This window comes from Rhipicephalus sanguineus, chromosome 2 (assembly GCF_013339695.2).
Source record: "Rhipicephalus sanguineus isolate Rsan-2018 chromosome 2, BIME_Rsan_1.4, whole genome shotgun sequence".
Classification (NCBI taxonomy): Eukaryota; Metazoa; Arthropoda; class Arachnida; order Ixodida; family Ixodidae; genus Rhipicephalus; species Rhipicephalus sanguineus.
In genome coordinates this window covers 8,091,550-8,116,555 of record NC_051177.1, presented here as the reverse complement: position 1 = coordinate 8,116,555, position 25,006 = coordinate 8,091,550, and the positions used below count along the sequence as shown (strand labels likewise).

The window sequence follows — 25,006 nt, the reverse complement described above, 5'->3', positions numbered from 1 at the left end:
ACGAATATCATACGTAACTTTCGTTAATATATTCCTCCGGGATCTAGCAATGCTTCAATATAGCTTGCTGAAGCATAGGAATCAAAATGTAATGTTTATTAGACTGCTATAAAAGCGGAGCCAATACTGGAACCACAGACGTTAATCTTATGTGAGGCTTGCATTGTAGTAGTACATATGTGGTGTATATTGCTTTCTTGTAAAATTAGATAGCCAGCACCACAGCTACAATTGGCGCTGCACCTACATTACGCCTGCATAGGCTGTGTTTCCACACCATTTTATAGACTTGGCGTGGCTCTGTGGTAGAATGCCTGACGGCCACGCAGAATGCTTGGGTTCGATTTCTGTTGGGATCCTGATTTTTATTCTTTGCATTCTTCGGGTCAACGCTGCCGATGTCGATTTTTCTTTACGCTCAAGCATTTAAAGGGGCCCTGCAACACCTTTCTTTGTTATATTGGAATAGTCCCATTATTGACGTATGACTCTTCACGAGCCATATGCCGCAAAAATTTTTCGAATCCGTGAAGTCTAAGTGGTGTTACCAAATTATAGAGATCACGTTCCGCAGCTTTCTCTCTCAACTCAACGCAGCGAGCGCGCGGAAAGCTGCGCGCGGCGTGAGGGGAGGGAAGGAGGGCGGAGGTGCGAGGAGGCGACGTCAGCGCCGGCGGCATTTTTTTCATTTTTTTCTCTCTGGCGTCTCGGCGCAACCACGTGGTCTGTGCCGCCACTTCCGGTCGGCTTGCGTCGTTCTCGTCGAGCGGAGTCGATCGCGCTGTGTATCGCGCGTGCTTGAAAACTGCGCGTCGGTTTGGTAATGTTGGGTGTGCACCTCGAACGCCGTAGTGTTTTCATCGCTCTGCCAACCATGGAAGCAAACGTGCGCGCTCGTTTGGAACGAATGACAGCTGAGATCGGTTTCGGCCCATACTCCGATACACCGCCTCGTAAGACGGCACTGGCAGACGACCCCGAAGCGCCGCCATTACCGGACGCCAGCATTGTTATCGGAGACACGCTGCGCCCGTGCCTCGGTCGGTCGTGAGAACGTGCCGACGATGCAGTTCTCAGCTGACGAGGCAACACTCGAACGGCTGCCACTCTCAACGGCAACCGGCGATGGTCAAAAGCACAGAAATATTCACGTTTTCGGCACTGCGCATGGCGAAGAAAACGGAACCACGCAACTACGAGCAGGCGAGCTGTCGGTGAGACCGGAAGTGCTAATATTAATGTTTGTTCGGTGTTTTTAACGCGATAACATAATATAAACATACATATTATCTACTTATTGAACTAAAAATTAACAACGAAAGTAAAAATGAGGGTGCTATCGTGATTATAACATCAGCCAATGGTGGAACGGCCGACAATCGCGTCATATTTTGCGGACTAATACATCATTTGTCGAGAGAAGAGGGAGCGATTTTCAGCTGACTTTGAGAATTTATTGTAAATTCCAGGCCGTGCGCATCGCTATAATATTTGGCTCGCGTGTTCTCGGGAGCCTCGACTACCGATCGGCAGCGCTTTTTGAGCATGCTCGAAAAGTGTTGCAGGGCCCCTTTAAGTTACCAATGCCTGTTCTCGCCGTTCCTGGGTAGATATACACTGTCAATCAACTGTTGCGCATACCCGTATACCCCGGCTCCTCGTATACGGGTATGTGCCACACGTGTCCGGAGGAACGGGTTAGACGACGTATGCGACAGGATTTTCACGTTATTCATGTCATGACCCGACAGTCATATTCGTCAAATCCTCTTACCCACCCATGCCAATTTCGGTCTACACCAAGATGAGAAGGCGATCATGAGAGCACCCAGACGTACGCGGATAGATAGATAGATAGATAGATAGATAGATAGATAGATAGATAGATAGATAGATAGATAGATAGATAGATAGATAGATAGATAGATAGATAGATAGATAGATAGATAGATAGATAGATAGATAGATAGATAGATACGCTAAAAGTGCCAGAGGTTCGCTAAGAAATGCTTCGCATTTAATAAACAGAGACAAAAAGGAAAATGAGAGCAAGCATAGCCGTGTATAGCAATGTAAGGGTAAGAAAGAGAGACCTGAGCCCAGGGATGCAGCTAAGGGCTGTGCTGTGACCCAGCCTTGCGGCACTCAGTGCACGCTGCGTTAATTTTTTTCAAGTACCCGAATATCCCGAAGACATTAGGTACGGCGGACAGAACCATGAAGCGCAATACAATTTCTTCGCATGCAGAACTAAGCGAAAAATTAAGATAATACAGTAATACCTGGGTTGCAACAATGTCAATGTCAATCATGATTAATGAATGTCCAAATATAAAAAACGGCGATGATCCAGACACCTTACACTGAACTTACGAATGTTTGAAAATAAAATACACGCGGCGTGACAACCAAAGACAACTACAAAAAAAGAAAATGCGGGAACCTTGCACTGCGTTGCGCACAGCATGGCACAGCGAAGCAAGGGCCGGTCGCGCTCACTATTTATCTATTTCTCTGTACATCTGGCCGAATGCTGTTTCTCTTGAGTTTTCTCTTTTTCTTTCTTCCTACCTTTTTTTCTGTTCCTTCTCTCTGTTTCTTTTCGTCTTTTTTGTGTCGGTTTATTTCCATTGCTTTATTTCTCACTCTCTCTCCACTTCTTCCTCTTTCTTTGAATCTTTCTGTGTTACCATTCTCTCTCGTTCTCGGTATGCTTCACTCTCGCCCCTCCTCCTTACCCTCACTTCCCTTTCCTACACACTTGATATACGATACCATACAAGGCTACGCTATGTTCTCTCATTGTGCCTGGATCAGCGTGCCTGGATAGCCGAGTGGTTAACACGCTCGTTTTCAGGTCGTGGGTACGCGGGTTCAAATCCCGCTGCGTCATAAGGAACTTTATTTCGCCAAGGTTTTCTCTTTGTGTATTTCCTTCCATCTCTCCCCCACTTCGCCCTCACATTTCTCCTTCGCTTTCCCCCTTGTTACACGCCGGACGAAGCTGAAGAGGACGCGATGATGATGATGATAACTTTGGGTCCCGCTGAGCAGCTCCGCTGTTCAAATAACCGTTAAAACAGCTAAGCGAGAATGACGCATTGCAGGCAAGGAAACTGCAATGTGTTAGAAAAAAAGACATTTGTCATGCATGAACATAGACTAAACAAAAAGAACATTTCAGACTATTTACGAAGGCATTATGGTTAGTGATAGCTGCAACGCCAGCCGGAAGCTGATTCCAGCAATAGCGGATGGCAAGCACGGCCGGGAAGTGAAGATGAGTTCGGGCAGAGGTGGGCTTCACTTTTAAAGACGATAGTCTTTCTTGGTGAACCTAAACGCAGAAATTTTGGTCTGTCTTACTATCTATCTTTCTGTTTGTCGGCACGTCACTCGATTCAGCCACCCGGCAAAAGTTGAACCACTTGTCCAAGGGCCAGCCATCATGAACGGCTTACTAGGTTCATACTTGTGTACATTGTTGATCAAAAAATTGGGGGACGCTTAAGATTCGCCTTTAAGAGTTGAACGCGATAGCGACATGCTGTCCTTAGTGCGCACTTCGAACACTACGAGTGTCTAACAGAATGCGCGCACTGAGGTGTGTGCTTTATGCAATTGGTAGCATGCTTTAAACCAGGAACAATTACGCGCGAGAAACTTTTTCGAAGTTGCGATGCACCCACTACGTGGTCTTAAGGGAATACGCGCAGTAATGTGTGTGCCTTTTGCAATGGGTGGCTGTCTTTAAACCTCCAAGTCGTTATGATATTGGCATGGTGTGACGCCCGATGGAAATGTACGCTTGTACCACGCAATATTACTGCGATATTACATCTCGTACTGTGGCACCTGTATACACGACGCGTATTTTTGGGAAGCATGAAAGTTACTTTCAGTACAGCTCCAAGCAGAGGCGTGGCTGTGTGGTAGAACACCTGCTTGCCACGCAGACGGCCTGGGTTCGATTCTCACTCGGACCCAACATTTTTATTATTTATTCTATTTGCAGCTTTTTCGATTTTTCGGTCACGGACAAGATGATTTTTCGCTCACAACCAACGGCGCCGACGCCGACGGCGGAATTTCTGCGATACGAGCTCTTTAACGCTATCGCGTTAAAAGCAAACATTATGTATATCTGAGGCGCAGCATCACTAGGTAAGTATTAGGTGGTGTGTTCCTTTAATAGAAAATACATAGATACGTAATTCTAGAGACCCTAGTTTCTTAAGCTGCGCTGAAAATGCGACTGCGCTGAAACTTGCCTTCCTCCGTAATCTCTGCCCGATCTCATTGTAGTGTTTGGGTTTCGGTTCAGTATTGCACTGTACGAATGCCATGGGGCGCCGCTCTGGCATTCCTGTTTTACCCAGGCGACGTGTAAATAAAAGAGTGTGTGGAGAGTGCTCGTTGAGTGCAGACGTTTCTTCTGCTTCGGCGCTTCGCGCCAAACCGCGTGTTCGGGCTGGCTGGCGTCCCCGCCGGTCGCGTTGGTCACCGCCGGTCTTCGCCTGCCGCTGCGCCAGGACTACCAGCCCGCAACACACCACTAATGCTTCCCGATGTATTGCCAGATGGCGTCCATATCTCACGCAGCGCCTCTTCTATCGTCTTTAGACGACATTTGCAGCGAAGCACGCAGATACGCGGCCAATTTTTTAAGCTATGATCGAGCCGCGAGGACACACGATGGGAAAACCAGCACGTGATGACGGAGAAATCTTACGAAAAAATGAGAGAAGCGTGACCAGTCTACTTTTTTCTAGAAATTAACTCGTACTCGGCGGCTGCCCCAAAGGCTGCGGGTTCGATTCCGGCCGCGGCGGTCACATTTCGATCGAGGCAAGAAGCCCCGCTCGATGGTCCGGGCTACAGTGTCCCTGATGTCGTCTCGCCGCAGCCCAAAAGAAGGCAGCAGGTTTCGCCGTGGATGCGAAGATGGCGTGGCAACGGCCTTTGGTCTCCGCCTTTCTGGGAGCGAAGGTCGTTGAGTGCAACCTCCCCGGAGGCCATAATCGCGGATGAGCATAGGCTGGAAACTATGTCGGGACAGGTGCGTAAGTTACGGGGCATGCTCGGCGGCCCCGCTCTGCGCACACCTGGTCATTGTTCCTGAAAACCAGGCTTAACAGAAATGCTGAATCTGCTCGCGTGACGTCTCCTTTCCGACGCCAGAGCAGTGGCCTTTCTGTGAATTCTGGGTAAAGATCGGCACTCGAATGTGTGCCATAGATAAGAGGGGCGACCGAAATAAATGGTCCAGCATTACTCGAGGAATAAAACGAAGACGGTCCATTTCCGAGGAACTGCGGTGTTTTTTTCACGCTCGATACGGGCGTCGTCCCTTTGTCGCATATCTCCACGAGGCAAACATTACCGCGAATCGGCCGCGATGCCCGCTATCGCGCTTGGATGCTGAGCACAGCCGTCTCTCGGCTCCTGGCGAGGACACCGGACGATAAGGCTTTCCAGGAATGCTGCGGCAGAGGTCCTCGCACCTTTCCCGGTCACGGACACCGCTCAGGCCGCTGGCCCGATTCGGCTCTTCGCTCAATTTACAACAATCAATAACACGAGCAGCAAGAAGAGAATCCGTTGAGAGAGAGAAAACCATTTCGAAGCGAGCTGAGAACTCCCGGCGGGCCATTTTGTTTAAATCCGACACCTTCCAAAAATGATGCCTTCAGCTGCACACGTCTCGGACCATGAGTGTATCCTGCAGCCTCGAATTCCGTCTCGTGGATAACATGAAACTGCGATAGCTTACACAGCTTTCCTCCGCACGCACTCAGAAAAAAAAAACAAAAACAAAGGAAAAGGTAAATATTTGCCACCCCGCTGGGCACGACATTCGAGCTCGATGCGCCACTTTTGACAAATGCCTTCTGCGTGTAAGCTTCAGAGTTAAACGTTTCTTTCAATGTAACACGGTAGAGAAATTGCAAAAACATGGCACCTGGAGAGAACTACCGCAATGACTCATGTTTTTTCCTTGTGACCTAATTCAAGAGCAAGAAAAACAGCACGTGGCGGTGGCATCATGTGAGACGCGAGTGTTACAATAAGGATGTGGACGAATACAGAAAATCAAGTGGGGCTCTCTTCACAAGGACGAGACCTCGTCAACAAAGCTCGATTCTTGTATGAAAAGAAGAGAGACGATGTTCCGTGCATTTCAATAGAGCTCCGTTTGTGTCGCCGCGGTGGCGTGAGAACGTCGCCGCCGCTTGACTACCAATGGCCTTCTTACACCCGCGTCTTTGAGCGCAGATAGGCCTCCTCTCAGATCCTGCATATATATTTAATGGACGTGTGCGTGCCATCAGTGCAGTGTGCATAGCGCCATCATTACGCACAACTAGGTGTCCATTGTGACCATTAACGATGCACCATCTGTGCAGAAAGTCACGGAAGCCATTGTAATAAACGGTTCCTCTCGGCTTTTCGAACGACTTAATTTTTCTTCTTGCAGTCAACGGTCGATTGCTATGACTAGTTGCTATGATAAAATAGGGGACCTCTCGAGGCGAATGCTATTCTTGGTCTTTATTTCATTCAAAAATGCTTAATATTTCATAGTTTGAGGTTAGTGTATAGGTGTTGTTAGTGATTTCACCACTGTAGATCAGTACTGCTTCCAATATATGGACAAACTTTCATAAAGTTTTCTCTGGCGGCGTTGAACATTCCTCGTGGCTCTTTAGACACCGTCTGCGGAAAACTACAATGCAATCGCTCTTTGTCAATGATTGGCATCTGAACGCACCTGCCGTGGTACTCGCATGCTGAGGCACGGCGTCGCGCTGTATGCTCGAGGACGCGCGTTCGACTCCCTGCCATGGAGAATGAATTTCTATGGGGGCGAAATGCTAGAACACCCGTGAGGTCTCAGGCGCAGGTTAAAAAGCCAAGGTAATCAACATTCGGTCCGGAGTCCCTACTAAATATGCGGCCTCCCAAGCATATCGTGCTTTTTGCATATAAAACGTCAGGAATTATTAGATATGATTACTAGTGAGTGCCTGCTTGCGGCATGTTGCATATAATATAATATCTCGGGTTTCACGTTCCAAAACCACGATATGATTATGAGAGACGCCGTAGTGGAGGGCTCCGGAAATTTCGACCTTCTGGCGTTCTTTGACGTGCACCTAAATCTAAGTACACGGGCCTCTAGCATTGCATGTCGCATATAACGCCCTAGCAGAGGACATCAATGTTTGCGCGAACAGTTACTAAAATTTTTCATGGCGGCCGCTACGGCCATGGAAGGCGCCGATAGTTAGAAGGCCGGTCAAGCTGAAAGGCGGCTCTGCACGCTCAACGCCGAGCCACTTCTACCTCACTAGTCTGAATGACGCTGTGATGAAATTTTTCCTAAGCACATGCGACGTCGCATGTACTGATACGCACGAGCGCTGGGACGTGCTTAGTCAACGTGTTTAGGCGCAACACTTTCAGATGCCGCCTATTTCCTCAAGTGACGACGCCGTCCACGAGAACTGCCAGCTGATGCTCGTTGTTTACGGCCACACGGCCCTCGCACGTGACCTGTGTCACCACGGGTGGAGAGGTAAAAGCGCTGCGGCAGCGACCATTGCGTTTTCAGAGGTCGGAATGCGAAGAATTCCAGGTGAACGACATTTGGCAAACAGCCGCCGCCGGTCCTTCCAACCGTATTCATCTTGATAAGCAGCCGTGCCTATTTCAGGTTTCCGTCTGATTGGCACGCACAAACAAGATCTGCCCACTGGCGTGGTTAGTGTATTAGCAGCCGGGGTGAACGCCTCCTCGCTCGCTCTTATCCACATGAAGGGGTCGTCAGCACTGGTTCACCTCTTGTTTGTCTGCCGAGCACGTCACAACCATTCCGCTCAAGAGACTGAGCGTGCGTCAAAAAAGGCGTGCATGGCAGAGACCTTTTTGAGCGTTGTTGCATTAACTGCATGCTTACATAGTAAACCAACTAACCTAAACTAATATTTGTTAGCATTATTTCGCATTACGGTTTCCCAAGAAAGCTGCCGGAAGTTTTCTTGCTTTAAATGTCATTAATAGCAGCTCAGGGCCCATCAGGGAAGAGCGGGTTTAGCCTGAACAATAAAGGCAGGCTGTGTACGAGGCGGAACTGTGGCACCATGGTCGCACAGACGAACAGCGCTATGATGTTTGAGCAATGTGCGCGCTCGGGCTAGTCGGTTGTCCATGGTTTCTTCGTAGCGCAAAAAACTTGCGAAACAAAAGACGAAAAGAATGCGACACACGCAAGAGTTACTTCCCACTGAGTTTTATTCGTTCGGACACGTACTTATGATGGCCTCTGTACGCGTGCGCCACTGCGTTTTCATAAATCACGACACCTTGCAGTGATAACCGCTCAGCGAACGGGATAAAGGCATCAGTTACATTCAAAACTGAAACATCGTGCAGAATATTTCGGCTCTCTCTACACCTAGAGCACAATTCTTTCTTAGACAAAGACTTTTGGTGCAGATTTCATATTTCGTCAACGTTTACAGATAGACATCCTTGGACGAGATGTAAAGGCGCTGTTCTACGCCACTGCGTGCGAGGTTGGAGCGCGCACTCAATACTTCCACATCATATGTTTGGAAAGAGTAACTCGCTTCTTCGTAATGAGTCCTGGCTATTGCGGAGGTCGCAATAATAGCACCTTCAATAGAATGTAAGCACACACGTCCCATCAGGCATCGCGAGTAAACGAATGATGTTGAAGCACACTGACAGGGTGTCAAAGTGGAACACAGAGCACTGTGCGGCGAAGTCGGCAGCACTCGATATGCGGCCGCACAACGCAAATCGAGCAGAATATGCACGTAGTATGGGAGATTTTGAGCGACATGGAGCGGCTCAAGTCGATCACGGGAGCAAGTTCATGTATCGGCAGTGCTGATTCTTCTGGACACCTGCGCATCAAGCAGAGTACTACGTCATAAGTGCTTCTGACGAGCCAGCGCACACGCGAATGTGTGCGATGAACCTGCCTATGCGAAGTCCGGGCAGCCACCTCGTCGATACATCGCCAGGGTATCTAATTCATTCACTGGCGCCAAGGCGCGGGGCCAAAGCATGCCGGGCGGCAAGCGTAAGTGCGTATACTTTTCCGTTGGCGCCATTTCCTTTCGCTTTCCGAGCGAGGGGGAAACACCGAATGGGGTCACTGGCATTCTTCTCTCCACCGCGTGGCTTATCGCGCGCGTTCATTGAGGCGCTCGCCCTCGCCTGGCGGCCGCCTATAAAGGCGCGCCGATGAGCGGCCACTGCAGATCAGCTTGATTCGTAGCGAAAATGCGAGTCGCTCTAACGCTGTTGTGCCTTGTAGGCACGCTTTCGGCGCTCAGGCCCACCTCCGTGCAAACGTCGTCGGGTCTCGTTGTGGGCTTCCGTGCCAAGGCAGGACACCATCACCACGTCAACCACTTTCTGGGCGTGCCGTACGCCAAGCCCCCCGTGGGAGCCTTGCGATTCGCTCCCCCTCAACCACTGGACGACGCGGCCAGTGGGGAATTGGATGCGAGCCGCCACGGACCCTCTTGCTTCCAGCCGGCTCACCTGAAGGAACTTATGAGCACCTTTCTGGACACCGACTCTGAGATGAGCGAAGACTGCCTGACCCTGAACGTGTACGTACCCGATGTGAGCGGTATCCTGCCCGTGATCGTTTGGTTTCCTGGGGAGGGCTTCGACTATGCTATCGCTCGCCAGTTCGACGGCAGCTACTTGGCCGTCCATTCGAATGCCATCGTGGTCACCGTCAACTACAGGGTCTCTTCCTTCGGATTCCTCGCTACACTGACGCCCGATGCTCCGGGAAATGTCGGTCTTCATGACCAGCGTATGGCGCTGCGGTGGACGAAGAAAAATATCGCTCGCTTCGGTGGCAATCCTGACAAGGTTACCGTGATGGGCCGATTCACGGGATCTATGAGCATTAGCATACACATAGCCACTCCCATTAAAGAGAAGCTTTTCGAGAAAGCAGTCATGCAGAGCGGCATCGCTGTGGGGGACTACGTCTTCGACTCCAATCCTCTCAACACAACAGAGAAGCTCGCCAGCGCTCTTGGCTGCCCGACTGGTTCCAGCGTCGACATGACCACATGTCTGCGAAGCGTGCCGGCTCCCGAGTTGCTGCGCGCCACAACACGCATCGGGAAGTTCTTCAGGCCAGTGATGGACGGTTCGCTGGTCGTGGAGGAGCCTCTCGAGGCCGTGAAGAAAGGTCGTCACCAAGCCGTTGATGTCGTGATCGGTACAAACCAGAATGAGGGATCGCTGTGCTTCCTCATGCTCCAGTACCTCAAGTCACATTTCTTCGAGCGCCTGATAGAAAACAGGCTCACGACGCAAGACGTCGCCGACATGATCCAATTCCATCTGCGTGACTTCAGCGTCCGGGACGACGACGTGCTATCCAAGCTTGTTCAGCACGAGTATCATTATCAGCACATCCGGGAAGGCCTGCGAGCTCAGTATGTCCAATTCTGCGGTGACATGTATGTGGCGTCCCACGCTGAACAGATGGCCCGCCTCCTGGCTCACCACAAGAAGGGCTCTGTGTACGTCTACCAGTTTTCTCACCGTCCGTCTTTCTCCAAGCAACCCGACTTCATTGGGGCAGCCCACGGGGACGACGTGCTCTTCGCCATGGGTCTCGTTCTCAAGAAGCGTGACCTTCCCAAGTCCGAGGCAACCCTGAGCATCAAACTCGGTGCCTCGATTGGCAACTTTGCACTCAACAGGTGTGTATCACATTTGTGCCTCGTTTTTCTCTTCTGATCCTCGAATGTTGCTATAGTAGTTGTCGCCTGTTTCAGTGATCCGAGCATCGTTGGCGCGCACGGCCTGGAATGGCCCGAGTACGCGGAGGAGAGCCAACTCGTGATGCACTTCACCTCTGCTCGCTGCGCCGCCCGTCGCAGCGTGCTGGGGCGGGCCGTCGCTTTCTGGCACCACATCGTCCCGCTGGTGAAGATCTCCAGGGCTGTGGTGGAAGTGCCAGCAGACGAGCCGCTCTCCGTGACCTCGTCCCAGGTCTTCGTCTTCGAGCCAAATGCACAGAGCCTTCGAGCTAGTGAACCAATGGAGCAGAGCACTGCTTACGTCGTCGTGGCCCTCGCCGTGTGCAATGTCCTTCTTTTAATTGTGTCGGCCATTAGCATCACCAAGGTGCGCAGTACGCAGCACAGGTACGAGACCCTGGAAAAGCTGTGAGAAGTAAGTGTAGTGACTCATTGTGTCATCGTGTACATAGTTCACTCGTTCACTAGCATGTCCCACAACACTACACGCCCATTTCCATTTGAAGGTGCAAACTCTATTTATGCGAGAAACATGCTCCCTTCACAAATGATGTGACCATTTTCACCCACCCCACACTTGTAAAATATGTCGTCTGGTGAAAGTACTTTTACCCATGTATATATTTTAAATGCTTGTAGCGTTGTATATACTTGAAGTATGAAACTTATAAACTTGAGTACCACTCATATGTTTGATTGTGCCATCTTTGTAATAGAAAAAAGCAAACAAACTGATGTGTCTACAAGGAAAGGAAAGCGCGACGTGAAGGAACAACTGTACGCGCATTTTGCTCATTGCGCTAAAATTCCGACTATAGAATTAGTGTTTCACGGTGCATTGTAAATACTACTGAGAACTGCTCTGTGAAGCCGGGTGCCATGAGCTCTAGTCAATGTCTTGTCATCGACTTCCGCACATTGAAAGATCTGTTGCCTTTCGAAAATGTTACTAGTGTGATTAAAAGCCTCTCTTTGAAACATTTCGTTCGCTCTCTCTGCTGCCGCATGGTTTGCCCAAGACTTCACTCCATGAGTGACACAGAGAACGCTCACTTTAGTTATTGCGTTATCATTTGGACACGAAAGGGTGGACCAGATCAAGTAGTCACCTTAGCGAGGTTCTGTTACACAAGTGCTATGTTCCGGTGATGTAGACAAATCTAAACATCATTCCAACAGCTGAGAACGGAGTGCTTTCTATATAAATTAACGCATGTTACTCTGTTACAAAACCAAAACGTCGGCAAGACATCTATCATGAACGGCCGTTTGACGGCGGTTTTAAAAGGCCGAACGAATACGGAAGAGCACCAGCATTGGGCAGCGGTGTTATTCCACTACAACCGAGGCTGCAACGAAGGTAGTGTTGCACACACATGAGGCAGTGACAAGACTGCATGTGGCTGTTTCACTAAAGTGCAGCGCCGCTTACTGCACAGCTGTCGTTGCGTGAGAGCCTCATACGTAATTTGGGCTCCCCATCCTTCAATTCATATATTTCGCCTATTTGTGCTTACCCGTCTGGTCTATGCCGTAGCCATGCAGGTTCTGTGCTCGACTGCAGGTTGAAAACACACGTGTATTAATTACACCCATAGTTCCCCTAGTCATGGGAGGGGCCTCCCGCATACCTGTACTTAGTGGCAATAATGTCGGATCGCTGAGATGTTGCTTGTCAAAAAGTCCCACGTGTGCAGCCAGGCACCAAAGGCAGGTCGTTATGAGAAGCCTTCAGCCGTGCATCCACCGCTTTGAGACTACATGGGAGGAACTGCGACGAAACCGGGCACCCCGCGCAGGCCCACGTCCTCTCTGGTGAGACCCCTGCGGGAAGCTCAGCTGTTCTGCTGGCTCCCTTTCCTTCGAGCGTTAACACCATCGTCCAGGCCGGCCAAGATCGTTCCCTTCGGGCTGTAGGCCCCGCGACAGGCGCGGTGGTCAAAATGACGCTACACTCCATTCCACCTTCTCGCGTGTTTCTTTAAACTTTTATAGGGCCCTGCTCGTCGTTCACCCACCGTCTCATGGCCACGCAGTGGTCAGTACCGGCCTGAAATAAGGCTCAAAACCAGTGCAAAATAAACTAAGAAGCTCTAAAATAACGTAAACTAGAGAAACAACCCAGATATAAACCCAATAATCTAACTAAAACTACGAAAAACTCTTCTGAAACATCCGTGTCACATTCGTGCCGTGCAAGAGAAGGCGCCATCGCCTCGGCAAGTGCGCGATTGCCGAGGCGGTGGTAAGCGCGCGATTGCGAAGGGGATCGCTGGGTTGCACGTTCTGCACAGTTTCTCAAGTTTGACGGCAGCGGAGCTGCATTAGGCACAGGATTTAGAACGAGACCAAGACCGACACAGGAACGGCATTGGCGCAGGATTGAGCGCGAGATTTAAAATGACACTAATCAAAAAGTGCATTGACTCTACAGTAACCACAGAATTAGATTTTGTTTGTTCTATTGACACCACGCGGCGGGTGCATGATTGGTTCTTGGTGTTTCCGCTGTCGTTCACTGACAAACGAGATTTAGACACGCAGCGGCGTCAATCGAAGGTGGCGGGTTCGGTTCCTGCCGGCGGCAAGATTTCCTTTCGTGCACTTTCTGCACATTTTTATCATAATTACTACAAATAACACCTGCTATGCTTCCTTGCATTGTTCTCGTTGAGGTTGTGTCTGACAAGGACAATACGTTACTATCCTGCACTGCAGAAACAGAGGAGGCATCAGCAAAAACAGCACTTCGTTTCAAGCGAATGCCTGGCATACGCCTTGCTCTTGCTGTGAAAGATTTTCCTTAGGCCAAACTCTCTCGCTCCCACAAAAGCTCCAAGCTGTCTTCCCCTCCTCCCCGCTGGATTGTTTGGGATGGCCTCAGATCGAAGGCTGTTCCCATGGAAGGCACGTTCGTCGTAAGCCCCGTTGCTTCACCAATTGTTCCTGTAAGAAAACTTTCAAGGTTTTCTGCAGTGACGGCCCTCTCAAGAGCCTTGGGCTCTATCAACATCGGCGCCCCAACATCAGGACATTCTTCCCTCTGTTTGAAACTTCTGAAGACTGCACGCAGGAATATCTAGTCAGCATGGGCCCGCGAGATCGTGTTTTTGCTTTTACGCCCTGCCTACGTAATTTAGTTGAACCGAGGAGAGCGACACGTGCTTCAAGCCAGGTCATCGCCCAGTTTTCTTTTAAAATTTATCCACTGGTGCTCTCGGCGTACAGAACAGGCGCTACTCACATTTGCAGGGACAGAAGCGATGCGGGTCGATTTGCAAGCGTTAAATGTACTGCCTGCGTGCAACCGTGAGTCCTTATTTTATTTATTGAGCAATAGTGCAGGCCAGTACTCTGGCCCAAGCACGAGGGGCATTGTGGCAAGAGAAATGCAAATTACAAACATGCGACAACTGCTGTATAAAATGAACGTAACGCATAAAAAGAAGCAGGAGCCACACTTGGACATGATCAAAATTCACAAAAATAGTTTGTCAAAAGCAACAACCCCGACGTTATTGTACTCGCTTACAGTTCGTGGGAGAACAACAGTGCTTGCCGAACTGTTCCAGTTGCAAGGAAATATTCTTGACTGTCTTCTCGTAGCGGGCCGGCGTGCAGAAGGTATGCCACATATTTTTTCCAGCAAGAGTAGCAGTACAGGGCGACAAGTTTTTCTGCGTGTTTGTAGTGCCTGTTTCGTGACATTTACGAGGACAGGGAATCTTTCGTGGCGTAGTTTCCACATACAGGATCACTGTAACGGCGCAAATCAGCGACGGGAACGATGCACGCAGAACAGCTTTCAACAATGAATTTGATTCCCTTCTCGGCGCAATAAATACATGCGCGAAGAAGAGCGAACGAGAAAAAACGAAGGAGAATGCACAAAGTCTTCCAGCAACGCTAGGCCGCCAGTCATTTTACTGAGGGGAAGCGAAACGATGAACCACGATGCACAGCTTTTTCGCGCTATCCTATCTGCAGCGATGCTTTACCAAGAAGCCCAGTCCTGTGGACTCGCTCTCCGTAATGTCTTTTTTAGTGTGCGGGTCCCAGATTTCAGCAGCGTATTCTTTTTTACTTTTGACTATTGCCCTGTAGGCTAATATTTTAGTTCTTATAGGAGCGTCCCTTTATAATAATAATATCTGGCGTTTAACATGTCAAAACCACGATACGACTATGAGGGACGCCGTAGTGGAGGGCTCCGGACCACATGGGGTACTTCAACGTGCACGTAAATCTAAGCCTCAAACATTTTCGCCTCCATCGAAGATGCCGCCGCGGCCGCGCTTCTCTCTGCCTCTGGCACTCACAGTTTTTTTATGTCACTGAGCAGACATACAAGATAAGTGTTTACTATGTGTGTTTATTGGTCAGAGTGACGCCAAGATAGTTACATTTTGCGATTTAGGTGACAGTTATGAACACTGAAAGAATAAGCGCTAAAAATTGACGAGCACAAAAAAATCACAGCATATCCACGGAGTGAATGATGATGGGTGGGCGAAGCTGCGGAGGTTCATCGGTAAACCGTGAATCTTTTGTGAATTCTGCCCAGTACATCATCACCGACGTGAGATCGGGCGCGTTTATACTAAAGGTTCGATGAGTTATGACGACTTGCAGCGCACTTTAATTTTACATGTACGCTGTGAATTTTCATTGTTTAGAAAACCATTGCTTAGAAAACATCTGGCGTCTTTCGTTAAGCAGCTGGCGTCTTTTCGTTTTGCTTTAGAAACATCTGGCGTTCTTTCGTTTTGCTTTTACAAAACATCTGGCGTCTTTTGTTGGTTTATTTCATCAATCAACGGCGTTTTGAACAAAATTTTTATTGTTTAATCACGCACAGGAGAAATCTCACCAGGCACTACCTTGGAGGTAAAGAATGGCTGCTAATGGGAATGAGAGACAGAAGAAGTCGGCTTTTAGCTAACGCTGCGAATTTTTTATTGTTCAACAACGCACAGGAAAAATCTCCCACCGGCACCACCTTGCAGGTCAAAGCGTAAGACTGGTTACATACTACGCTACGAGGGACGAACGGGTGCCGCTATAAGGAGCTTCGCCCCTAAAAGGAGAGCAGACAAAGAACTGGCGTGATTTACAACTCTTTATTTTCGTCACACTCATGGTACGGCGCATGCCCAACATCGATGTGGAAAGATAGAGCAAAAAATCAAATGTAATGCAGAAAAGTAATATGCGATAAGAGCGGCCGTATAACGATGTAGAGCTGCGCATGTCAAAATGATGATGATGATATATGTTGTTTAATGGCGCAAGGGCCATTGATGGCCAAAGAGCGCCAGGAAACGGTGTCGGATGGGAACAATGATGATGTTTAGTGGCTGTATAAGGGCCTAAGATTAAAGGTGCACTAAAGGTGCTTAAAACATATATGTAACAAAATCATGAGAGTGGAGTGAAACGTGCATGATGAGGATGAGTTTTGGGTCATCATGACGCTAAAATATAGAGGTTGTACTAGCACGGATGCCTCGTCAGCGCTAAGGGCCTGGAGGCAGGTGCTCTCTTTTGATGTAGCATCCGCAGCAGCAGCCTCCCTTAGGAGGCCGTGCTACGGATCACCTGCGTAGATGACATGAAAAGTACGTATGTCCTTTAAAAACGCATTCAATGTATCATATTTAAAAAGAGGTTCTCTACCTATGAACATCGCTGGATGAAGGGGTATGTGTTGTGTGAACGCCAGTGGAAAGTGTTTTTTTCTGTAAGCCTCTAGCTCAGAGCATTCAAGGAGTATGTGATGTACGGTAAGTGGATGGCCACATCTGTCACAGCTGGGTGGGTCACCACCGGACAAAAGGTGTGTGTGTGTGCTGTGTGTGCGTCCTATTCTAAGCCGACAGAGAGTGACCTCTGTACGGCGTGTTTTTGATGTAGGTGGCCAGTTACCGAGGCGTGGTTTGATCAGGTGTAACTTGTTATGCGTTTGTAGGTCCCATAACTTTTGCCAGTAAGCCCTGAGCTTTTTCCGTATGTTTGGTTTTACGTCCATCACGGGGACAGCAACTGAAGAGATTGCAGCGCTTACGTTGGTTGAAGTGGCCAGCTGGTCAGCTAACACATTTCCTGCGATGTCACGGTGCCCTGGCACCCAGCACACGACGATATGTTGCTTGGACGCGTACGCCGCGCAGAGTATTGAGTAGAGGGACATAATTACCGGACTTCTATGTTTTTTCAGATTTTTCAGCGCTTTCACGACACTCAAGGAGTCAGTGTATATAACTACCCTTGGTGTATTCAATTCTTTAATGTGTTTAACGGCTACGAATAACGCGTAAGCCTCGGCTGTGAAAATGCTTGTGCTAGTGGGTAAAATGCCGGCATCCGAAAAAGATGGGCCAACCGCTGCATATGACACGCCAGCATGGGACTTGGATGCATCAGTATAATATTCTGGGCAGTCATATTTATGTTGCAGCCATAGGAAATACATCCGAATGTGTGTAAGGGGCGCGTGCTTTGTGACAGCTAATAAGGATGTGTCGCAGTCTATAAGCTGCCACTGCCATGGCGGGAGCTGCATAGCGGGGCGAATAGGGTGGTAGTCAAGCAGTGGGACATTTGTTTCTTCAGCTAGCTCTCTAACGCGCAGTAAGAAAGGGCGTGCTATTGTGGGCCTATTGCGAAAGAGTTGAGAGCTGGACAGGTCGTTGATAGTGGAATATGCAGGGTGCTGACTGTTCGCATTCACTTTAAGAAAATATATGAAAGAAGAATACGTTCTCTGCAGATGGAGTGACCACTCGTCTGATTCCACATAAAGGCTTTCAACAGGGCTTGTTCTAAAGGCACCTGTGGAGAGGCGGATACCTAGATGGTGAACTGGGTCCAGCATTTTTAGAGCGCTTGGCTTGGCAGAGTGATAGACTATTGCCCCATAGTCAAGGCGTGAGCGTACAAGGCTTTTATACAGATTCATGAGGCACTTTCTGTCGCTGCCTCACGCTGTGCGTGACAGCACCTTTAGGATATTCATTGTTTTCATGCATTTATTCTTAAGGTGTTTTATGTGCGGTACAAAGGTTAACTTCGCATCTAAAATTATACCTAGGAACTTATGTTCTGTGTTTACGGGCAAACGCTCACCCTTCATGACTATTTCAGGATCAGGGTACAAGCCTCTTTTTCGTGAAAAAAGAACGCAGGTGCTTTTCTGTGGGTTCAATTTGAACCCGTTTTCATCAGCCCATTTGGACACCTTGTTAAGAGCAAGCTGAACCTGTCGCTCACAGATCCCAAGAGAGCACGATTGAAAACCTATCTGCAGGTCGTCAACGTATACTGAATAAAACATACTAATTGGGATGTACAGACGAAGAGAATTCATTTTTATAATAAAGAGCGTACAGCTGAGCACCCCACCCTGTGGCACTCCGGTTTCCTGTATAAATGTTCGGGACAAAACATTGCCCACTCGAACGCGGAATGTGCGATCAGACAGATAACTTTCAATGACATTGAACATATTACCACGTATACCCATGTGTGAGAGGTCTCTCAGTATCCCAAACCTCCAGGTCGTATCGTAGGCCTTCTCCATGTCGAGGAATACAGATAGGAAAAACTGGTTATGAACAAAAGCTTCACGTATGCGTGCCTCGATACGTATGAGATGATCGGTGGTGGATCGGCCTTCTCTGAACCCGCACTGGTATGGGTCGAGCAATTTGTTTGATTCAAGGAAGTGTAGTAAGCGGCAATTAATCATTTTTTCAAATACTTTGCATAGGCAACTTGTTAGCGCTATGGGTCTGTAACTTGATACAGCAGAGGGGTCCTTTCCCTGTTTCAAAACTGGGATTATAACAGCCTCCTTCCAAGAAGAGGGGATCACACCCGAGAGCCATATAAGGTTGTAGAGAGTGAGGAGGGTTTTTTGCGTTTCGGAGGGTGGTTGCTTCAAAATTTCGTACATTACGCAGTCAGAACCTGGGGTAGATGTGTTACAGCAGTTCAGTGCTGTTTGCAGTTCTGCTAAGCAGAATGGTTCGTTGTACGCCTCATTTTTTGCAGATTTTCTTTCCAACTTCTGTTGTTCTATTTGTGCTTTGTACTTTTGGAAGGTTTCGGAGTAGTGTGAGGAGCTCGATATGTGTTCAAAATGTGTGCCAAGAAAATTAGCTTGATCCTCCAGGCTTTCTCCGAGGCTATTTACTAATGGCAGGGAGTACGTTTGTTGGCCCTTAATTTTCTTCACCTTATTCCACACTTTTCCCTCGTCTGTGTACGAGTTGATACTCGATATGAACTTTGTCCAGCTTTCTCGTCTGGCTTGTCGGCGCGTTCTCCTTGCCTGCGATTTGACCTCCTTGAAATATTCTAGGTTTTCTGCTGTTGGGGAGTCACGAAACAACGCCCACGCTTTGTTCTGATTCATCCGCGCTTTTCTACATGCATCGTTCCACCATGGAACTCGCTGCTTAGAACCCAGGCCGCTTGTTTGGGCAATACATTTTGATGCGGCGTCAAGAATAAAAGCTGTAAGATACACGACAGCGTCATCTAAGGTCAGAGCGGACAGCTCAGTCCATGTCATGTGCGCAAGGGTTTTGTAGCGTTCCCAATCAGCTGAGTCAACCTTCCATCGAGGAGCCTGCGGGGGCAGTTGGTCTTTGGTCGGCGTACTCAGGATGATTGGGAAGTGGTCACTCCCATAAGGGTCTTTCAGAACGCTCCATTCAAAGACGGGTAAAAGGGAAGGCGATGAGATGCTAAGATCTATGGAGGAGTATGAGTTGTTTGCAAGGCTGAAATACGTAGGCTCATTCTTATTTTAAAAGACATAAACTAGACGAAAAAAGGAGCTGTTCAATGAGGCGTCCTCGAGCGTCACAGCGAGGATCGCCCCAGAGGACATTGTGTGCATTAAAATCACCTAGAATCAAAAAGGTTTCTGGGAGTTCATCTATTAACGATTCTAAATCGCGTCTGTGAAGCTGATGATGTGGTGGTATATACACGGAACATATGGTAATGAGTTTGTTAAAAAGTACAGCTCGAATGGCCACTGCCTCAAGGGCCGTCTGGAGCTTCAAATGGTGGCATGCTATACTTCTATCAACTATAATGGCCACACCGCCGGACGATATGACAGCATCCTCGCGGTCTTTCCGGAAAGTAATGTATTGCCGGAGGAAGTTCGTGTGTTTTGAAGTTAGGTGTGTTTCTTGCACACACAGAACTTTCGGGTAGAACTTACTCAGAAGTTCTTGGACATCGTCTAGATTTCTAAGTAGTCCTCTTACGTTACACTGTATGATGTTGTCCATGATGGGAAAAAGGGTGCTGTGTGTAAAGTGGACGGAGATTGGCTCATTTTACGGGGCCTCTGTTAGGCCCTGTAATTGGTGTTTTGTCTTTTTTGGAGCGGTCGAGAGAAGCTCGCCGCTCCTTCGGCGCTTCCTGCGCCGTTTGGCTTGACGTAGTGTCCATAGCCTCTTGCGAGGCACTGGACACCCGCTCGACAGAGCGGTCTGTGCGTCTCCTCGGTGGACGAAGTCTTTGTCCCCACCGAGCTGGAGGTCGATAAGACCCCCTTGGCCTCGTCATTGCCCTGGCTGCTGCCAGAGCTTGTGGAGGCCACTGGTGTGGACAGGTTGAATGTGGGCAGGGCAGCGCTAGCTGCTCCCACCGAAGGGGCAAGTGGCGTTAGCCTGGGCACGCTAGGCGTGTTCCGGGCTACCGCCAAGGGCCGTTGTGGTGCCGTCCCTCGTTGCACCACTTCGGCGAAAGGTGTTTTTAGTGGAAATATTGACGAGATCCGTTGTCTTGCTTCCCGAAACGTGATGTTTTCCTTAACTTTTATAGTGATTATTTCTTTTTCTCTCTTCCAGGCTGGGCATGCTCTGGAGTATGCAGGGTGGCTTCCTTCGCAGTTTGCACAAATGACCTCGTCATGATTGCAGTCGTCAGCACTGTGACCAGTTGTGCCGCACTTAGCGCAAGTCAGCTGCCCTCGGCAGCTCTGAGATGCATGTCCAAAGCGCTGGCATTTGAAACAACGCCTCGGGTTTGGAATGAACGGTCGGACATTGAGTTTCACATATCCAGTTTCAAGAGTTTCGGGTAGGGTGGTTGAACTGAAGGTGAGTATCAAGTGCTTCGTTGGAATTTCGTTGTTGTTACGTCTGATTGTGATGCGTTGGACATGTGTCACACCTTGTTCTTTCCATACATCGAGGAGTTCTTCTTCATTCAGTGTCATCAAATCTTCGTCCGACACCACGCCCTTCACTGTATTCATGGTACGATGTGCGCTCACAGAAACAGGTATGTTACCAAAGGCTACGAGGTGCGAGAGTTTATTGTACTGTTCCTTATCCTTTAGTTCGAGGAGCAGACCTCCACTTGCCATCTTTGTGGCCTTATAACCGGTTCCAATGGTCTCCTTTAGGCACTTGGCAACAAGAAAGGGTGAGATTGCTCTAGCTTTCGTTGACGATTGTTCGCAGTGGAGGACATGGAATTTCGGGAAGGTTTCTTTGTTTTTGGGCCAGAGGAGTGAAGTTACGTCGGTGCGTACCCTTTTCGGGGCACGATCGGTTGCTGAAGGGGTCGAGGATCCCATGGGAAAAAGTGGATTTTTCGGTAACGGCGCCTACCACCCACCACGGAGCCCAACAAGGGGGCGTGTCAGAACATGTGTACAAGTCTGCGCAACGCCAGTAGTGCGACGTTACTATAACCCAATATGGTTTACCCTAGGTTGGGTAGCCACACAAGGTTAACCCTTGCCGCCACTAAAATTGGAAGTGACTAGAAGATAGGAGAGGACAGGAAAGGCTGAAAGTGAGAGAGAAAGACGAAGATGAGGGGAGAGAGAGAGATAGGAAATGGCGACTGCCGATTTCCTCTGGGTGGGTCAGCCCAGGGGTGCCGTCTACGTGAAGCCAGGGCCAAAGGGGTGTGTTGCCTCTGCCGGGGGGCCTTAACGGTCCAAACACCCGGCGTCGGCTCAACCCCCAGGATCCCCTTTTCCCCGGACACGGCAAAGCCACGCACGGCTAGGCGTGGGAGGGGGTCGAAACCCCCCCGTTAGCTCGGGTCCGTGGTGTCGCTACACACCAAACGCCTGATTGCGCAGACGCCCCTGCGGGGACGCGCATGTCAAAAGGAGCCTTGCAGAAATTCAAGCGCGGAAGCGTACAAGGATAACTCACTTATACATGCACCAACGTTCTTTTTGATAAAAAAAAAATTACCAGGCCTGCGCGGAAAGCGCAGCACAGTCACAGCGAAAGCTGGAAGAGCGGCATTTCTAGAGCCCGTTGTAAACTCTCTTGGGGCTACTAATACAAGTACACTAGCAAGGTACCCACTACGCCATGAATCACAATATTTGTGAAATTGGGAAGCAACTACAACGCCATTATTCGTCATTGTGCGCAGAAGCGAGGTTCCAGCTACACATTTGTAAGCCATTATGTGCACTTTGTTTACGTGACGACTGATGACGATGAAGAATTGTGGCTCAGCCCTTTGTAATGGGTTGGAAGCTTTAAACGGCTCACCAGTTACGTAATTCGCATTGTGTGACGCCCGGTCGCTATTTAACTCTCCCATCATGCAATATAACGTACATTGACGTGAGAAAGAGAGACAGAGAGAAGGGGGAAGAACTTTATTGAGAAGCTGAGGAAATGGATGATGGGCTCATGGGCTTCCTTGGCAACCAATGCAAGTGCACTTGGAGGAACCCACTACGCTATAAATCATAATTTCTGTGAAGTAGGGAAGCAGCCACTATGCCATTTTTCTTCATTCAACGTCACGTAAACAAAGTACACATAATGGCTTACATATGTGTAGCTGGAACCTCGCTTCTGCGCACAATGACAAATAATGGCGTTGTAGGTGCTTCCCAATTTCACAAATATTGTGATTTATGGCGCAGTGGGTACCTTGCTAGTGTACTTGTATTATTAGCCCCAAGAGAGTTCACAACGGGCTCTAGAAATGCCGCTCTTCAAGCTTTCGCTGTGACTGTGCTGCGCTTTCCGCGCAGGCCTGGCAATCTTTTCTTCATTCAACGGAGAGCCGTGGTACCCGCTAAAAACATGTAAGGCATTATGCGCACTTTGTTGGTGTTGTGCCTGATGACGATGAAGAATTCTTGCAGAGCCCCTTGTAGTGGGTTGGAAGCATCCAACAGCCCACTCGTCGCGAAATTCGCATTGTGTGACGCCTGGTTACAGAATTCGCATTGCGTGGTGCGTGGTTGTTATTTCACTCTTCTACCACACTAAATTACATATGTTAATGTGGTTCCTTCTGGACATGAAGCCTGTATAGCGTCTTCTTGCAAGGCAGTTCCAAGCACCGGAATGGCTCTGAGGTACAACACTGGGCTCCCACGCAGAGGGCCCAGGTTCGAACCCCGTTCCGTCCTGGAAATTTTTTCTTATTTCGTTTTTTTTCTTATTTCGAGCGATAGTGGTTACGAACACCGGCGGCGGCGGCGGCGGCAGCGGCGGCGGACAACTACGCCACCAAAAACGGCCGTTGAAATGATTTCATAACAGCTTTCGCTGTAAAAGGCTTTTAAAGCGAGCTGAGATGAAATGCGATTGCTTTTTGCGAGTATTCTAGTGCTTCGGAAAATCGGTTCGCACCCACATGCATTGTGCTCGTCAATTCTTAGCGCTTATTCGCGCGATGGCGTTAAAGAGCTCGTTCCGCAGAAATTCCGGTGTCGGCGTCGCTGGTTGCGAGCGAAAAATCAATAAATTATAAAAAATGTTAGGTCCGATGACAATCTAACCCAGGCCATCTGCGTGGCAAGCAGGTGTTCTTCCACAGAGCCACTGCATTGCTTGGAATTGCACTGAAATTAAATTTAATGCTTCACAAACATACGCGTCCTATGTACAGGTCTCACAGTGCGAGATGTATATAGTAAAACGGTGTACAAGCGTATATTGCCGTCACACCATGCGAACTGCATAACGAGTTGGTGGTTTAAAGCCGGCCACCAAAGGCACGCACATTACTACTGCGCGTATTCCCTTAGTGGGTGCATCGCAACTTCGAAATAGTATCACGCGCGTAATTGCTGCTCGTTTAAAGCATGCCACCCGTTACAAAGGGCATACACATTAGTGCGCGCATTCTCTTAACACACGTAGCGGGTACACTGTTGTCATAAAAGTGCTGTTCAAGAGGGCGGAAACCTTTACCTTTACTATAGGTATGTCGTGTGTGTGTGTGTGCGCGCGCGCGTGTGTGAGACCGGGCGACTGAGCATAATGACAAGCGAAACAGAGCACGATGAGGATGGGGCCGGATATCGCTATTGCGTTCAACTCCTAAAGGCGAAGCTTAAGCGTCCCCCAATTTTTCTTTCAGTGTTCATGAATAGCCAACTAGCCCAACTAGTCTGTTCTGCTAGGTGACAGTTATGTTTCCAAGCTGTTTAATGAAATTTTCTGAGAGATTTCTCATATTTCCGCCTTCTTGTTTTCAAGTTATATGGATGATAAAGGAATGGTTGTGCCGTGCTGCAATCCTTGCTTCATTTGCAGAAAACCTGAAACGATTGAGTTCTGGATTGTTGGGGAGGGTATTTATTTTGGGATATTCTTCGACGGACATTGAAAAATGCCTTGCCCATACACTCTTAACTTTGTAACTCTTACTATCCGTGCACAAAATCATGTTTATCCGATACTTTGTAACAGATAACTTAGCAAGATACATTGTAACTCATACATATATAAGGTACATTGTAACGGTTACAGATATCAGTTACATTGTAACCCTTACAATTGTTGATATTATATAGGTTACGCTGTAGCCTTGTATTTTTTAAAATTGAATGTAACTTATAAAAAGGTGTTTTTAAGGGTTATGTCAGCTATTGATATCTTTTAGTTTTGATTGCACTCTATTTACACCGGGTGTTTCAAGAAATCTACCGAAAATTCTCAAAAATCGCGAAAATGCGATATTTGCTGGCTGCCGTGAGAATTGCTTGCGCTGTAGCGGCAGGCAACTTAAGATTGTTGAAGACCCCACTTAGGAGTGTAATTAAAAATTAAACTAATTAACTGTTTAACTGGTGAAGTTAGGTGGTTGTATCAAAGGAGTGAAATGAGGTTTTACATGCGAAGAACCCTTGCCAGCTTTGATATATAGAAAAA

The 25,006-nt window shown here is 48.6% G+C and overlaps 1 protein-coding gene across 1 annotated transcript; it reads left to right on the top strand.

The window, feature by feature from the left end:
* Window positions 1–9,304: 9,304 nt before the first annotated feature.
* On the top strand, window positions 9,305–11,807 carry LOC119382375 (acetylcholinesterase). Its single transcript, XM_037650068.2, has 2 exons — window positions 9,305–10,769; window positions 10,845–11,807. Exons 1-2 carry the CDS (start codon window positions 9,316–9,318, stop codon window positions 11,239–11,241), a joined length of 1,851 nt encoding a protein of 616 aa, XP_037505996.1. The 5' UTR covers window positions 9,305–9,315; the 3' UTR covers window positions 11,242–11,807.
* Window positions 11,808–25,006: the final 13,199 nt, after the last annotated feature.